This window comes from Diceros bicornis, chromosome 16, assembly GCF_020826845.1.
Source record: "Diceros bicornis minor isolate mBicDic1 chromosome 16, mDicBic1.mat.cur, whole genome shotgun sequence".
Classification (NCBI taxonomy): Eukaryota; Metazoa; Chordata; class Mammalia; order Perissodactyla; family Rhinocerotidae; genus Diceros; species Diceros bicornis.
The window spans coordinates 56,076,000-56,094,643 of NC_080755.1; the positions used below are offsets into that span (position 1 = coordinate 56,076,000).

An 18,644-nucleotide genomic window follows, 5' to 3' on the forward strand; every position below is an offset into this window, starting at 1 on the left:
TTATGTAAGTAGTATAGTCATAACAAAGCCCTCTTCCCACATTCTGTTCTGTGGCATGACTCATGGTATGGAGGACCCTCACTCCTGTCAGGGCTTGCTGAGGATGTTCCCTCACAGGTTACAAGAATCCCTTCCTCAGGGACTCTTCATTTGATACCAGCTCTGGAATCCTTTGATGTTCCCAAAGCTTCCACCTTTACTATCGTTGGCTCTTCTCCATCTTTTAATGATTCCGTTATATGCTTCACTTACAGGTACCTAATACAAGGCTTAGACAGAAAATTTGGAAAGAAATATAAAGTTATTAGGAAGAGATTCACCTTGTACATCCAGTGTATATCAAACCCACACAGCATGAATCCCCCAAGCCCTGTGGGTCCTCTGGTTGCCTAGACTCCTGAGACTGTAACAAAGTTCATTGTGTAGAGTGCAGGCTCCAGCGATTGTCTGGTTCCCTAAGCTGGGCTAGATTTCAGAAATGGCTCTTATCTGTTACGTGTAGTACACATACAAAGTCTTAAGATCCATGGTAACAGAATATGCTTTTTTTTTTTAATCATCAATGGCTAATAGGACATTAGAGAATAATCTGAAAATTTATTCCCAGACTAAAAACCAGACGGTTTTTGAACAGTGACAGTGATAAATATATTTTTCAGATGCGTAATACTTTTTGTAAGCATGGATTATAAACAAATGAAAAGTTCTGGTTTACTGGGTCAGATGATACATCTATAGAAAAATTATTATTCAGAAAGCCTAAAATCTTAGCCAGTTGCTTTTCTAAAGAGCTGCAGGATATATTCTTCTTCTTATAAGTCGCTTAAAATTACTGATTATTGAAATTAAATGCTATCATCTTCCATGAAAATCTCAGACAACTGTAGGGATCTGACTAGATAAGATTGGTCTTTACCACTTCAGAGACATAGTGTTAATTTGCTGTGTGTGTGTCTATATAGTATATAGCAAAATGCAAATCAAATCCAATGCATGAGAATTCTTTTCCAAATGAAGACAGTTTATACTTAAAAATAAAAAGCTAGCAAATGTCATAGAACTAGGAATCAATTATTTTTTGAATGTCCTTATTTAAATTCAATTCTCTCCCAATTATTCCATTCTTGTCAAAAATATGTTTAATACTTGAAGTATTTGGAAATTACTTTTGCCACCTGCATTACTTTGCAAACATCATGATGATTTTTGCCTTGGAAAAGTGTTATTTACAGTATCACTTGTAAAGAGACAATTAGAGGTGTGAAAAATAAGTGAGTAACTTAGACTACCAGAGTTCTCTCCTAATAATTCTTTATTTTCTTTCAAAAATAATGCCACTAAGCAAAACCATGAGAGGATGAGGTTGCAGTGTTTTCTTTGCTGATTTGTTGAGATGTTATGGACCTCTCTCCATCATAATTAATGTGCAAGGATGAAACCTCACTTATACATACTGATATTGGAAGGAGAAATGAGAGATGACTAAAAATTAACCAGTACATTTTATTTATTTATAAGTTGGTATTTCTTCAACCATATTTCCTCAAGACCTAAAGATAATCCTCTCTATCCGAAATTGAGAAGCTCTGCTCTTTCACATTACAGTATTTTGTGTTTCATAATAGTGTATATAATTGTCATATTTCTTTGGTCTTTAATATGAATTAAAATTATTAAAAATAAATAAAACAACAACAAGTAAGGCAACAACTCAAAAGAGCGACTTGCTACCTATGTCAGTGTTCTTCATTAGTATCAATGCAGTGATTCATGATGCATTTTACTGGGGTTTGAAATTTTACAGGAGTCATCAAGACCGCCCTTCCAAACATGGATAGAGAGGCTAAAGACCAGTATTTGCTTGTTATTCAGGCAAAGGATATGGTTGGTCAAAACGGAGGACTCTCAGGAACCACGTCAGTTACCGTGACCCTAACCGATGTCAACGATAACCCGCCTCGCTTTCCTCGAAGTAAGCTATTTTGTTCAATGTTGCAAGTGCACTTACTTTTCTTGCCAATCTAGAAAATGTCTTTAAAAAGGAATTTTTCCGAATACTTCTCATACAAATCTTACTACATTCTCTCACAATTTTATTTTATCAGTGGCTTGATTTTAATTCATAAATATGGAATTATAAGGGTATTGAAAGCAAATAGAAGCAATCATATCTTTGTATTACTTCTATCTTAAGTATTTTATGGTTTTTCTTTCTTCACATTTTGAATACCGGACAATTAAGTTTGTTTATGTATTAATATTTTTATCCTAAGACATATTTTTTATACATTTTATGATTATAAGATTGTTGCCAATTATTTGCTTTATTTTTAAGGTAAAATATTGCTTTATTTTTTAGAAATATTTTAAATATTTTGTAAAACATTGCTTTATTTTTAAAGTAAAAATAGAAGAATACTGAACTTCTTTATTTTTGATTCCACACTTATTTTAACCAGTTCATGTGTGTTGGATATGCCTTTGGCCATTCTCCCGCATCTTTCTTGTGCAAACACGCAAGTGTTTCAAAAGAAATCAATCCAAAGAACTAGAAAACCATATGCCCTCAATTTAGTTTCTTTGACCAAAGTGGCTTTTGACTTAACCAAGAAAAAGGAAAAAAAAATTTCTTTAGGGAGAAATGTCTGATTGTAAAAAGCATTTCACCTCATTCTCTTTTGGTTGCTTTTTTTTTCTTTTTTGTAAGTGTTTGTGGTATTTTTTAGAATGCTCAAGAAAATAAGGAAATTGTACAGACGACAGTGTCTCTAAAATACTTGTCTGATAGAAATGGGAAACTAAGTTCCCTTACAAACAGATCTTTGAAGCAAATGATTTCGACAAGGAAACTTTCTCTGCAAATATGAATGTCACTGTGTTTTCCTTCAGATACTAGTTCTTTATATGTTTCTTTTTTATTTTACATATTTTAATATTTATGTTATTATTGTACAGCAGTCATTTCAATACCTCCAGGCAAAATAAAGAAAACTTACCCTAAGCTTAGCATTTAAAAAAGTGAACCTATCCTTAAGTGTGCTCTTGATGGCTTATAATGGGGGAGGAGAGGTGGATTGTAGAATTTAAAAAAAAACAACAAAAAATAATAATGGAATTATATTGGGCTCATGATAAAATCAACTGTTTCTCTTTTCTTTAAGCCTAGCGTGATAAGAATTGATAATTAGAATTTTTGCGGTTTCAATTGTCACGATTTGATAAAATAGAGCAAAGGTTTTCTAGCTTATTAGATAATCTCCTACTTATTAAAGTGAGGGAAGCCAAGGATATGTCATTAGGTTTTTCATTTTTGCTGGAATTTTCTCTACCATTTAGTTACTGTTCTAACCTTGAAATTTTTAGATTTTACCGAGGATGCTTCTGGATGTATGAAAGAGGTTACTCAAAAATGATAAGTACATATTGTAATTGTTTTTTAAAAAAATCAGTAACTATTCACAAAATTTAGAAAATTGCAAACGGTAATAATTTTCAGCCTAAAATATAGTTCCTTCATATGGATACATTTTCCTTTCTCTATCCCTCTCAAAGATAATCCCTTCTTTTCTCTTCATAAGGAAATGAAAATGTACCACATTTAACAATCAAAAGGAGATGGAACGGGGTGGAGGAAGCAGAAAAAGTAGATGATTAGAGAAAAATGGTGAAGGAGCGGAATGTTCTGGGGAATTTCCTAGTTTTGAAGGGATGGTTCATATACTTCATCTGCTTCCCAAACTGTTTTTTTTTTTTTTTTTGAGTTGAGAGACAGTGAAGAGGAGTTTTTACCAAGGAAAGTTAAAAAAGTTGTTCTTCCTTTTTTGCTTTCTTTCCTCCTGTTCAAATAATACTGCCTCTATTCTTGTACCATTGTACCCCAGATCAGTCCTACATACAACCCACAAAAATAATTCTCATCCTCAGTAAATTTATGACCTAAAAGAAGACTAATACTGGCTTTCATAAACTTCCTTGTCCAGTTTTCTGAAACTTTCTTAGTAAAAGTTTCTACTAAGTAAATCCAACATTAAGTAGTCAGAACTATTTAGGGCTTGTATTTGCCCATTTGAAGCCTAAGCTATATAATTTTTATTTTTAATATTTATATATATATTAATTAATTATTGTTTATATTCAATGCTTGTATGTTAATTATATTTATAATTATTTTAATTTTATTCTTGTTATTAAAAGTAGCATATTTCTTACCACTAGAAATACCAGAATGGTGATTCTTCTCTTGCCTTTCCTCAGATCATCTGTTTCTGCTGTCACATACTGATTATTATCTAATCATTCCCATGAAATTCCTCGAGGCTATATGAAACTTGTCATCTGTCTCATATTGCCTTTATAAAAGATAAAACAAATTAATCAAAGATGATGCAAAATAACCTAATAGTTAACCTTTTGTTGGTTAGCTTGGTTTTGTTCATTCCTTGTTTTGAATTTCACAGGGTCTTACCAATATAACGTCCCAGAATCATTGCCAGTGGCCTCAGTTGTGGCCAGAATTAAAGCTGCTGATGCAGATATAGGAGCTAATGCTGAAATGGAGTACAAAATTGTGGATGGTGATGGATTAGGGATTTTCAAGATTTCTGTTGACAAAGATACACAGGAAGGAATCATTACTATACAGAAGGTAATATTTTCTTTCTTTATTTTTATTTTCTATGAAGGTAACATCACAGAGATTACTCTACTGAGAAGCCATCTGCTTTGATGGAAGAATGTATTAGACAAACTGAAGGTCCATGAGGAACCACTGTTATTTTAATTTTAGGAAGAAAAGCTATGCATTTATTTTTAGGTGTCAGAATCGTAGGGAATCTTGAATGACATTTGTAATCACACCCCTTCAATTCTGTTCTCTGAGTAAACACACAGCTCTTGTCTATATCTCTGTAACGATAAGGCACGCTGGCAAATGTGTTGTTTTAAATGACCTACTTGGAGACTTGAATATGCTTCTTCATTGACTATTGCAGTAATGAAACCCTAAAATCAACGAAAAGCTTTTGTAAGCAGACTAGACAAGCACTCCACATACATGAAAATAATATAAACAAACTTGGAAATATAAACCAAAATGTTGAAGACTTGCTACATTACCAATTATTCCTTTTTAAAATGTATACTAATTGAAGTGCTTGAAGAATTCATACAAGCTGGGCATGGAATGTTGTGAAGCCTATCGTAATCCCTTAAATATAAGTGCAAAGGAGATAGAAAGTCATTATAATCCAAACTAAAGACTATTTGCCATGATATATTTAAATTATCTCCCAACACTGATTAGACATAAGGAAAGTGAGCTCTTTTCTCTCTCTCCTCTGTGTAAACATGATCTTTGACAAATGTTAAATTAAAAAAAAATAAGTCAAAAGGAATCAGTCCAGAAAATAGTCCCATTTTCTCAAATATTTGAAACACTAAAAATTAAAGTATATATGAAAATCCCAACCCCTGAGATACTGGGATTTTATGCCAGTCTGACATCCAGGTGTGTACTCCTGTAGTTAACATTACTCAATTAACACACATCAATAAAGAAAGTCATATTTTAGTTGTTATAGGAAAACATATGTTTGATTTCAGACCAATGGGCAAAATATTTCTGCAATTATTTGCAGTGGACAGCTGCTGTTTTAGCTCAGCTGTTGACAATCTGTGTAAAAAAGTCTCAATAACTAGGATAGGCCAACTGTTGGTAAAATGTTTTCTTTTGTTGTCTAGAATGAAAGAAGTGCAGTAAGGTACAATGCTGCTCAAAGATTTCAAAGATTCATCTGAAATCAATCTACTCATATTCAAGAATTTTTAAATATATATTGAAATTATAATTATTATTATTATTTTCTTGGTGAGGAAGATTAGCCCTGAGCTAACATCTGTTGCCAATCCTCCTCTTTTTGCTGAGGAAGACTGGCCCTGGGCTAACAGTCGTACCCATCTTCCTCTACTTTATATGTGGGATGCCTGCCACAGCATGGCTTGATAAGCGGTGAGCAGGTCCATGCCCAGGATCTGAACCCGCGAACCCCAGGCCGCCGAAGCAGAGCACGCGAACTCCACCACTACACCACCGGGCTAGCCCCTAAAATTATTTTTATTGAACACATACATATATTTTATATATTATATTGAGATAGAATAAATCATTGAAGAAATATATATTTACAAATATATACATATTTGATAGGAGATATTTGACTCAGTAATAGAAAAAAATTTATCCTCAATTCCTTAATATTATTTCTAGAAGTTTCAGAGAATTAATTATTAAAAACTATAAAAAATCTAGATAAGACGCATTTAATCTCAAAGCATAAAATTCATGACAGAACTGTAAGGTGAAAATTAATTGTAACATAATGATATAAAAATAAGATTATTATTACTGTTATAGGTAGTCATCAATATCTTCTAGAGTTTATTTTGAGCAATTTAAAAGCTTTATCTCACTTGATTTTCTCAACAATCTCATGAAGCTATTATTAGTACAGCAAACATATGGAAACATTATAAAATGTCCAACAAAAGAAGAAATGATTAAATAATTAATGATATTGCCTTATTATGGAATCTTGTACATCATTGAAATGTTGTGGTGACATTAACTTAGCATATTAAGTAATATGGGAAATGATTGTATAAAATATTATGTAAAAAAGCAGTATTCAAAATTTTACAAATCTTATGGTTCAAATTTTATGAAAATTGCATTTACATAGAATAAAAAATTGCAAGAAAAACATGAAAATGTTAACAGTAATTGTTTCTTGATCTTTACCATTTTTTAAATATATAACATGTGTTAGTTATTGTTATAATTATAATGTTACTAGATTCATAAAAATATTATTAAAAGGCCAAACCAAAATATATTTCATTAAAAGCACTTTATAATCTACTTTGAGTATTGTTGTAGACGAAAACTCTTGTGCAGATGCAGAAATAAGTCACAGAGATGTCAGTCAGTGGGCTCAAATTTCATGTGTTGTTGAAGCTCTCTCCGGTATTAAAAAAGACATCATCACCTGTCTAATGAATTAAGATTCAAAAATATTCCAAATGCTTTAAACATTTAGATTATTGGATTTTTTATTTTTCATACGGGAGATTTCCTACCCATGCACAGCCACCTGAGTGATGTTTTGCACCTAATAAATACTCAATAATTGGTAAATATTTATCAATCAGTCATTGTATGAGACGTTAGCTAAGTGTTTTAATAATTCCTTATGCTAAACATGAGATTGAAATTGTGTTATTTTTAGTTTAAATTCTTGGCAAGTAAAAATAAATTTTCTTTTCTCCAGTGGCTTATAATATATGAGTACTTTCTAATTTTTGTTGTTTCTCCTCCTCTGTCTATTTTCTTACGTGATGTCAATGATAATTTTGGAATAATTAAGCACACTCAATGTAGAGGAGAACCTTGAGAAACAATGTTGGTGGAAAATTTCACAATTTTACTGCCTTGGCATAAAAAACAGCAAAAAATTTAATAAAGCAAATCTTATTTATTGTGAACTACTACAAATTTAGAAGCGAGTCGGCCATCCAGCTATCAAGGTCCAAAAAAAACACATTTAGGTTAAATACAGGGCTTCTTAAGAAATCCCTTGAAAGCCCAGGTGTTGAGTGCTAACTTGATTTTATATATCATTTTGAGTCTAGTAAAATATTCTGTTTATATGAACAATAATTGAGACTAAGAAATGAGTAATGGTTTATTACTTCTCAGATTGTTAAGTTTGCTCTAACTTTGCTAATGTGGAAGACTGATGTGATATTGAAGTTTTATCTTCATGTGGAGGATGTATTTACCATACTGAGGCAGAACCATTGCATTCAGAAAGCAAAATAGTCTATAGTAACAAATAACATGAGCTTAAGCAGTGTAGTTCTGAAAAATTTTAATGATTGTTAACTCATTATAATAGAATGCATGTGTATTAAGACAGGATATCTGAAACTTGGCTATTTCAAAAAGGTAATATTTAAACAAACCTATGGAGTTTATAACATGTAGATAATATCTACATAGAAATAAGTGGAAATAAAATTTCACAGTTTTCTTTACACTAAAAATCTTTAGTGTTAGCAAATGTTGCTTCACACTTTCCTCTTACCCTCCTCCTCACAGTTCTGGGTAAATAATAGATATTGGAGTAATTCCCTGATGTATATCAGTCTGATTTTTATTTCCAAAACTCCCTCCACCCTCAAACTCATTTTTAAAAATTATAATTTTTCATTGCCAACTAATATATTCCAGCATCTAACCAATCCAACTTTGACTTCTCACCAATATTGAAATAAACAAACATAAATAAGTGGTTTCTATCAGAGTGGATTAAAAGTAGTGGAAATATTTACTCTGCAGTTTAAGCTTAGTGATTACTGAAGTTTTGTCACTTGAAAAATTGTTTATGGTATTATAGATTAATATAGTTTTTTGATGAAAAACTACTATTCCATAATTTTATCATTTTCAAGAAATTATTTTATTAATTTATTCAAAAATGTAATTCACATTTTAAGTGCAGCAACTACGTCTAAGCACTGTACTAAGGTCCTACATTAATCCAGGGCTTGTCCTGTTTAAAAACCTCATGTCAGGCTCATATTCCAACTCCTGACATGACATCAAAGAACTATGGAACCCCTAGAGTTATTTAAACTTGTGTTTGTCGAGATACATATCCCGCTATTCTTCAGTTCCATTCATAGATTCAGAGTAGACACTAAGCCATTGTTAATTTCTGGAAGCAACATAAACTTCTTTCTTCTAGCTCTTCAAACATTCCCTCCTCCTGTAAGACTCTCCCATGCTCTGCTCCCAGGCCCACTTACTCTAACTCATCTTTCAAGTCTGGAAAATTGCTCCCATTCTTCCTTCTTCAAAACAAATAGGTAAACAGAGGAAGTAAAATTGTCTGTATAAACAATTTGTTTTTCTTGTTCAAGGAAGGGTGTATGTTTCCCTTCAGTATTGGGAGCTGGTCTAAGAAAAATGTAATGAAGTTGTCTCAGTTCCATAAACATTGTGGTTTTTTCATAGGCTTAGCTGTGGCCACAAGGATTTGAGTAAATATCCAAGGCTCTGTCGAAGTGTCCAAGAGAGCTCAGGCCCCATCTGCCAGCCAACTGGTCAGGCCCACCTAATCCCTCAAAGATTTGAACATGGCCTGAGGAAGCACTAGAATTGTGGATGAATAACACTGTTCACCAGGTAGACAGGGAAATGGAGACTTTCTCACAGAGATAACCACCTGTGCAAAGATTCACCATAAGAGAGAACGTGTTAAGTTTAGAGAATTAAAACTAGGACAATTTTACTGGAATATAATGTGGAAGGGGCTGTTGGCACCAGATGAGGCGATGTAAGTGAAGGGGCTCCTTCATGCCTTTATGCCTCCTTCACAAGGCTGCTGTTAGTAAATAGGAACATACATGTACAATGATTTGCAAATAAGAATGGATTATAAATAATAAATATTAAAGGGTATTTTAGGTACAGCTACAATAAAATATACTGTGGAATAGAAAATTATATCTTCTAATTTCTTTTGAAGCTTTATTATTGGAACTGTCTGTGATAATTCTAATTCATTTCAAGCATTTCACTTCTTTTCAAAGGACTCTATTGTAATGAGTATTATAGCGGCAGAAGAACTATTCCTCTACCCTCTAGGTTCTTCTGGCTGGCCTAAGAATTAAGATGACATGAGACAGAATAACAGGAGAAAATCAAACAAATTTAATAACATGTATACATGGGAGAAACCCAGGAAAACTGAGTAACTCACCAAAATGGCCAAAGCCACCACCATAAATACCATCTTCGGCTAAAGACAAAGGAGGATGTTGGGGGAAGTGGTTTGGGACTTCAAAGGGGAGGAAGGCAATTCACATGGAGATGGAAAAGCAAATGTTTGGTAAACAAATGTGTGCCATGCCTTGCAAAGACAATGGGACATGGGGAGGACTTTGATTAAATGGCCCTTGCTAGGTTCCTCCCTGTCCACCACATCTAGTTAAAATTATCACAGACGGTTATCTATGGCGATAGCTCCTTCCTGGAACAGGCTTTCTCTTTTAAATTCATTTAGGCAGTTGGGGGGAGTCTTTTGTTCTTAAAAATAAGCCAAAGAGACACATTTTGGGGTGGCAAATTCTGATCCCCACAGTATCAATATTGATTTAAAATGTTGTCACTTTCCTGGTTGTATTCAAATAGCACACCTTTTTTTTTTTTTAGTAGTAAGTTTAAAGCCTTGAAGTCATTTCTAGTTTCTTTTCTTGCCCTTTATTGATCCATAATAGCTCTTGGTTGTATTTTTTTTTTTTCTATTCTCTTTGGCATTATGCTAAGGTTGGTTATCATTGCTTTACTCTGAAACTATTTTAAAAGCTTCTGAGCTCATGACCTGCTTCTAGCTTCTCAATTCTTAAATCCATTCTTTTTTTTTAAATTGCTGTTCAAAACTCAACACAGTTTCATTTTTATTTGTCCAACTAGTCTGAAAAGAATCTACCTTCTACTAAGAGAATAAGACAGAGTGATACAACAAATTGAAAGGAAGCCATAAAATAATCAAGAATGAGGCTATATATTTAGAATTTCTAAAAGAACTCATTGAAGAATGATTGGAATTAATGAGAGCTTTCAATAATGAGAGCTACAAAAGTGAGTTAAACATCAATAGCTTCACTGTAGATCATGACAACAGTTGTATGAACTCCTGGCCTTCAATCCAACCACACAGCTTCAACCCACTAGGAGGTGTGTATGGAATACCCATCCCTCTTGTTCACACCCCTAAAATCCTCCATCTAAGAGCAGTGTAGTCTGCTGGCCTCATAACACAGTCTTGACCCCCAAATCCAAGTGCTTTTCCATCTTGAAGCCAACCGTATCTCAATTCTCTATTTCAGAAGAGTGTCTTTGCTTACAGTTTTTAAACTCAAGTCTTTTGGAATGGTTTTCTCAGAATGAAGGAAGTCTGTCCTTAAGATTTTCTGATTCTCTCTGTCAGAGCTAACAACTGCTTTGGCCCTCAAGGACAGAATTTAGATTTAAGGTTCTACTTATCAAGATTTCAGTAAAATTGGGGTCTGTATTCCGTTCCAGGTAGAACATTTTGAGAGACCCCTCACAGTGAGTGGAGTCTGCAAAAAAGTATGTGAGTCTCATAAATTCTTTTTGTATTATAGAAGAGTGGAATCATCTGTGAAATCCAGAATGGATTTCTGAATCTGAATCACAAGAGCATTCTGACTTAAACCAAGAAATTCTGAAAGAAGACAAATGAAGCCTTCTTCCATTGCTCACAGAATATTTTTAAATTTTCACTGAGATAAACAATAGAATGCTATGGGAAGTCCGTAAAAATGAACCATTTGTTGATAGGTTTTCCAGACTTTCCTAACTATAGGAAAACATTTACAACCAGGCACTGCTAGGATGTTGACAAGATTTTTTGCTAAAGACATAAATGTATTTGTTTTGATGATTCTGAATGTCCCTAAGTATTACTTTACATTGGGATAATAGAATTCCAGTGTCCATTTAGATAGAGTCATTTCTGTTGGAATTAGGTTATTTTGTACCTGTGAACCATGCTTGATAATCATCTGAACTTATTTTCTCTGTACTCTATAGTATAATAAAACTTTATTGCTTTTTCATAAACAATGCACCAACATGGTTATAATGAGATTTATTCCAGTTTGAGCAAATTATTATCATATTCTGAAATATTTACATATGCTGTACTTTGCACAGGGTGAACTTAGGAGCAGGGATAAAAGAACAGAAAAACTATCTTTTTTAAAAAGATATATGAGAAAAAGAAAAATAAGTACAGAATTGTGAAAAATTACCTTCAGTTGTGCTATTATTGCTCCAATGCCTTATGTAAAAAATATTTATTAATATGACCAAATATGCAGAATCCACAAGGCTAAAGATTGTGTTGCCATAGAAGCATTTTCATAATTTAATTGTACTTTCTATACATTAATAATAAACAGGATTATATAGTTTAAATATTAAAAAAATGGTTACAGAACTACAGTCTTAAACAAAGTGCAAGCTATTTCTGTGGCCATTTATGAATGATTTGATGATAACCTTTTATAACCAGTTACATAGGGGTTCAAAATTCAGAAAGTGTAAACATAAATATTATCCCGTGTGAGTGAAAACTATGTCTTTCTTTCCACCTAGAATGCTTTCTGTTTACATTTCCATATCGTAATTCACAATGTAGGAACTTTAGTCTTTTATTTTTCTTTAGAGATATGGCAATCCTTCGTATAATAATCTTCAGATTTCAATATAAGACCTCAGTTGGGATTAAATATAGAATTTTGCTTCCATAAAATGCATTACTATAGAGTTGCAGTACAGTAAAAAATGAGCATTTTCAAAATGCATTTCCTATGAAGGATAAGTACACATCCTGTCTCTGGCACATGAATGGCTTGTTTGGTGGCTCACATTGTCACTCTGTCAAATAGTATATTTGAGCTTCTTCAGGCCAGTTCTGCTGTGCTATCTTGATAATCTCCTCATATTCATACCCTAAAAAATGCTGAATGAAGTCAAAACCATCAAATAATAGAGCATTATTGTGGTGGTATTGATAATGCGGCTAGCCTCCATTAGCTGTGGGGGATGAAGAGTTAGAATATGCAGTGTCCTTTCAACCTTCAACTCAGCTGCACAGATTTCTAAGCTCTTGAGTTTACTATCTTGTTATTGAAATGTGTCCTTTGTCTACTACTTGCAAATATGAGAGGCTAATTCCCATAGTCAAGTATGTATTTCAGTATTTAATAAAATGCTGCTGATGTCTGGTGGAGGAAAATCAAACCAACAACATTTCCAATTTATTTTTCTTCTTCTCATTACATTTTTCTTTCAAAGATTTTATTCAATTAATCCTGCTGCTGTGGATGTGCATTTCTCAAAATGGAGCCAAGATATTTCTTTCATTTGACTGAAAAGGCATAAATTTTGGATTATTTTAGTTTTAAAGGCTGGATGTGATAAGATTAATACAGTAACTCTAATTTAGTGAACTTGTGAATTTCAGGTTATATTTTTCAATTTATTTAATAACCTATTTTTACTGTGTATATACAAGTAGATCCTAACATCATTTTAATCATTATACCCATGTGTGCATGTATATGGGCTATTATCTGCTTATTAAGATATAAACTTACCTGTGTTTGAATAGACAGGATTAGAGATTAATTTAGGGTCTTATAAAGAAAATAAGACATCAACACTTTTTGAAGACAGTTGATAGTAATGTAAATGTCAACACTTTATAGACTTGATCAAAGAGACTAAGACCCTGTTCACTTAGGAGTATTTTCTGTTTTCTTTGATTTCAACAGTTATCAGAGCAATGTTTTCAGAATATGTGTATGTCAAAGACATTTTCCAGTGATTCCATCATGAATTTTATTTTTTGCTTGGTACAAGTCACAAATAATGTACAACTTTCCTTATTTCTGTATTTTTCCATGTTGTGTTGTTTCCTAAACTGGTTTCAATGGGTAGGATTCCAAGAGATATTTAAAAAATAGATGAGACGATTTAGTGATTGTATAGGGAAAGTTGTAGAGAGAATTTAAGGACAAAGCTGATGTTTCTAGTATGAGTAATTAGATGAATAATGATGCTGTTCCTTCAGAATGGGAGTGTGGAGATGATTGATATGGTTTGGAATGTGTTACATTTGAGGTACCTGTGATATCCAGGTGAATATGTCTAGGAGTTTATGAATAAGGGTTTGTGGCTTGAGGAAGAGGTCTAGAATATAATCTTAGGATTCAGAGTCATCAGCAAATTCATGGCAATTAAAAATAAAGGGACAATTGAGAACATCCATAAAGCATGTATGTAAAGTGAGGGAAAGAATGCTTTAGACATTACTTGGTGAAACTGAAAAATTTAAGTTAGCAGGGCAGAGAAAGATTCTAAGAAGGCAAATTGTTTTATTCTTCCAGGATTAAGGTATTTTAAGAGAATTTAAAAATAACTGATTAACAAATCAAGTAAAGAAAAATTCATATTCAGATAAATAAAAGCAATTGCATTTATTCTCAATAGAGGAGGGAATTGATGGATCCTGGAATCTATGTTAGATAGTAAAGACAGGACAGAACCAATAAGGAAATGATTAGAAGAGTTAAGGGCCTGGAATTCAAAGAAATTCCCATGTCTAGATCTGACGTCTCTCCTACTATTTCATTTGGTTATTTCAAGATTATTTTGGTTCATTTTACCTGAATATGCTGCCACCACCTGTCAAAAACTGACGTTATCACCTCTTCCTCTCTTTCTCTCCATGGCTGTAGCAGCTGTCTACTGCTACTTAACAAATCACCCCAAAGCCTAGTGCTTTAAAACAACATTATTTCTTTAGGTTATGATTTTGTGGGTCAGCAGTTAGGTGGGGCTCAGAAGGGTGATTTTCCTGCTGGTCTTAGGTGGGCTCACACACGTGTCAGTGGTCAGCTACTGGCCAGCTTGGGGGCTCTGCCTCTATGGAGGTGGCTGTCTGTCTGTTGGGACAACAAGGGGGGCTGGAAATGTGCCTTTCATCATCCAGTAGCTAACCTGGGTTTGTTCTAAGAATGGCAAGAATAGAAGCTGCATGGTCTCTTGAACATCACTTCTGCCGCATTATATTGACCAAAGCAAGACAGGCCAGCCCAGGTTCAAGGAGTATAGGGGAGACATATATGAGAGGAGAGGAGCTATAAGATATTATGGACTCTGGGAAAATAGAAAAAAGATTTGAGTCTCAGCTCTTTTCCAGAGAAACTAAAAAACTTCAGGTTACACTTACATGAAATGGCAAAAAGACTGAATCTTAGGTCAGCTGACTTCCACTCTAGTCTTCTCTCAGCATCAACATTACTCACAAAGTAATTGTATGGATCAAGATCAATCAATATTTGCCACTGTTTGATAAAGGTTCCCAGGAAAACATAAACTAAACTATCTCTGGGTCATAATCTGGATTCCCTTTCCCTGAAAATGTATGGGACCCTCCATGGAAGTCACTTGGTACAGTCAGTAGTGCATGCTGGGAAATATAGACTTCAGCACAGTAAGGAAATCGGTCTGAGCTGTAGTGGGAATCAGGTTTTAGATGCTGGTCAGGAATATAATCACTTGCAAGCCTTGTTTTCTATTTTCTGCTTATAAAACCTAAATTCACAGTAGGAGGTTGGGGTACACAGTATAGTGTCCTCCTCCCCCCAAAGATATTGGTATCCTAATTCCTGGAACCTGTGAATATTTTACTTTACATTGGCAAAAGGAGCTTTGTAGATGTGATTAAGTTAGGGGGCTTGAGATGGGGAGATTATCTTGTATTATCTCATTAGGCTCAGTGTAATCACAAGGGTCCTTATAAGAGGTATGCAGGGAGAGTCAGAGTCAGAGGAAAGAGATGTAACAGAAGCAGAGGTTGAAGTGAGGCTTTGTAAAAGATGCAAGAAGAGGCTATGAGCTAACAATACATACGGCCTCTAGAAGCTGGAATGGAATACAGCCTCCAGAAGGAATGCAGCCTCGCCAACACCTTGATTTAGACTTCTGACCTCCCAGACTATAAGAGAATAAATTGATGTTTTTTAAGCCACTAAGTTTGTGGTAGTTTTTTACCGCAGCAGGAGGAAATTAACACAGAAGTCAAAGTGGAACATTTCTGTGAGTGGAAAAGCTGACCCAGACAGCAGAACATAAAAGAGAAAGCAAAACATTCATGAGCTGGGTATGGATAAGAGTCTGGGTAGGCTGATCTCGGCATTCTGTGCTCAAGTGAAAAATAATATATGATGGCAGTGGACGTTTTGGTGATAACAGCCCTCAATTTTTCTCTCTTGCATCTCACCACTCCAACATGGACTGCTTGTTTTCTACATCAGTTTTACAGGAATTCTCCTACTTCTTCCTCTGTCATCATCCTGAGATTAACTACTACTCTTTTTGTTTTAGGTTATCTGATTCATACTTCCAATTCATTCTGATTTTTTGTTTAGTCTGTGGGAACAAAGACACTGGAGTCACACTATCTGTGTGTGATTGTGAGCAAAGAAACTCCACCTGTCCTTGACTCAGTTTCCAGATTTGTCAAAAAAGATCTGTTAAAACCTGTATTATCTGATAGGTTGTTGTGAGAATCAATGAGTGTGAGCAGTTAATAAGTTAATATTGTAAAACTCTTAGAACAATAGCCTGCACATAGTGAGGACTATATAAAGGTGTATTGTTAATGGAAAATATATTTAGCAGTTTATGGTGCTACTTCTCTGTGGATAAATTCAACTAACAATGTGAAATGTATATGCAATTAGTTGATGGTCTTAAATTTTCAAAAAAAAATGTTACAAAATGAAGATATGCTATGATACCTGCTTGAATTGTTTTTTTTTTCCCCCCAAATAGTGAAGGCTCATTATATCTAGGTTAAAATGTTGAAGTACTCATAGGAGTCTGAGGACAGTTGTGGAGCTAAAGAATGGAAATAATAATTCCTGATATTTATATCTTTATTTTATTCCTAATATCTTAGCATAATTTAACATTTTAGGCTTAAACATTCCCGCAGTTATTCATAAAACCTTTGTCAGGGTCTCAATTTACCTATAGAGCACCAGATACTTTCACAGTAGTGGTAATAGTCTGTTTGCAAAATGTGAATAATTGTATCAAATACCTGATAAGCAGCTGTGTTAAAGTCTAATTTTTTAAAAGTTAAAATAATGACTCTCAAAAAAAAGGAGGAGTGTTGCCAATAGATGTTAGCTCAGAGCCGGTCTTCCTCAGCAAAAAGAGGAGGATTGGCACGTATGTTAGCTCAGGGCTGATCTTCCTCACACACACACAAAAAAATTCTAATGACTCTCATAGAAATATAAAATGGACACAGAGACACCCAGTAACCTTGTTTTTTGCTTATTCTAAATTTGCTCACTCTTACTTTGCTATTTTTCAAATGATTTGTTTGTCCTTAGATTTTTTTTTTCTTTCTTCATTCAGCCATCAGTGAATGTGTTATATCTGAGACAGTTGTTACCTACTGGAGATATGTAAGATTAATAAATTTGGCTTCTATCGTAGATCTCAAAGGCTAGCACAGTGAGACAGGTATGAAACGGTCAGTCCCCTGTAGAGGACACCCACAGAGCTGGCAAGACCTCCAGAGCTCTTCTCCCCCTTAACCCATAAGCCTCTATGAGGGTGTCAACATAGTGCCCTCCAAAAATAGAATTATATTATAACAATTTGGAACATATCTTTCCCTCATCTTCTTCTCTCTAGAAAATAACTTATTGGGGCCGGCCAGCTGTTGCAGCGGTTAAGAGCGCGTGCTCCGCTGCGGTGGCCCGGGGTTTGCAGCTTCAGATTCCGGGCGTGCACAAACGCACCACTTGTCAAGCCATGCTGTGGTGGCGTCCCATATAAACTAGAGGAAGATGGGCACTGATGTTAGCCTCGGGCCAATCTTCCGCAGCAAAAAAGAGGAGGATTTGCATCAGATGTTAGCTCAGGGCTGATCTTCCTCACGTACAAAAAATAATAATAATAACTTATTGCCCATATCTAGATATAGGTTTCATGAGTCAAAAAAAAATCATGACAAATAAAAGCTTCATATAACTACTAAAATCTCTTGCAACTGTCATAGCAAAAATGGCGCTGGACAAAGTTAAACAGGAAGACAGACTTCAAGGATATTGCACTAGGGGAAGGAGGCCAGAATTCAGTTGAAACTCAGCTCAGATGAAACAAAGGGCTGGAGAATTTTTAAGAGCTGGAGTTGTGTGTTGGGGGAATCATAGTTCATCTGTGTTTGCTAATTGGCTTTACCCAAAGGAAAAGGGGATTTTCATGTATCTTCATGACAGGAGGTAGTTTGACAACTTGGAGCCATACTCTTGCCGAGGGTTGGCTCCTACCCTCCACAGCAGCTGGCTCTAGAGGCTCTATCTTCCTCGAGGATTACATTCCAAAGAGATGGCTCCCAGTTCCTGGAGAAACACATTCCTGGGCTCTAAAAGTGGCAAGAGGCTTTTAAAAAGATTTACATCTCAAAGGGACAGAGAATGAGTTTACAATAGAAGTTTTCTAAAGTAAGTGCTCTGTGAAAAGTGAGGTCAGAGGCCTAGGGTCAGGAAGAAGCCTGTCTTAATTTGATCAGGCTGAGGGGAACCTTAAGGCCTCCTTGGTCACAACCCAGGGAAGGGAGAAAGTAAAGGCAGCAGTGCAGTTTTGCATAATAAAGATGTGTTTTGCTTTTGGAAAGTATTTGGGGAATAACTTTAGAACCATTATCTTTGTATATAAGTGTACAAAATTATTCTTGCTGAGATATCCTTTTCAAGTTGTAGATCATTTTAAGGTTCTGGTTAATAGATTTATTTAGAGTAAAATAATCATAAAGGGAAAGTTATGATTGAGAGTTATTTTTCCATAGGTGTAGTCTCATTTAAGCCCATTTACTTAGGAAAATAGATTTATATTTATTTGATCAAGCAGTAGGGAGGACATTGGAAGCAACAGAACGTGCTTTGAACCAAAAGACTGCTAGAATCTC

General features: G+C 34.4%; 1 protein-coding gene across 1 annotated transcript in view; it reads left to right on the forward strand.

Moving 5' to 3' along the window:
• Window positions 1–18,644, forward strand: part of CDH7 (cadherin 7) — a 110,571-nt gene that overhangs the window by 53,063 nt on the left and 38,864 nt on the right. The window contains exons 4-5 of the mRNA XM_058557278.1: window positions 1,805–1,972; window positions 4,458–4,645. Coding sequence (XP_058413261.1) covers window positions 1,805–1,972; window positions 4,458–4,645 — 356 coding nt within the window. The remainder of the gene's footprint in view (window positions 1–1,804; window positions 1,973–4,457; window positions 4,646–18,644) is intronic.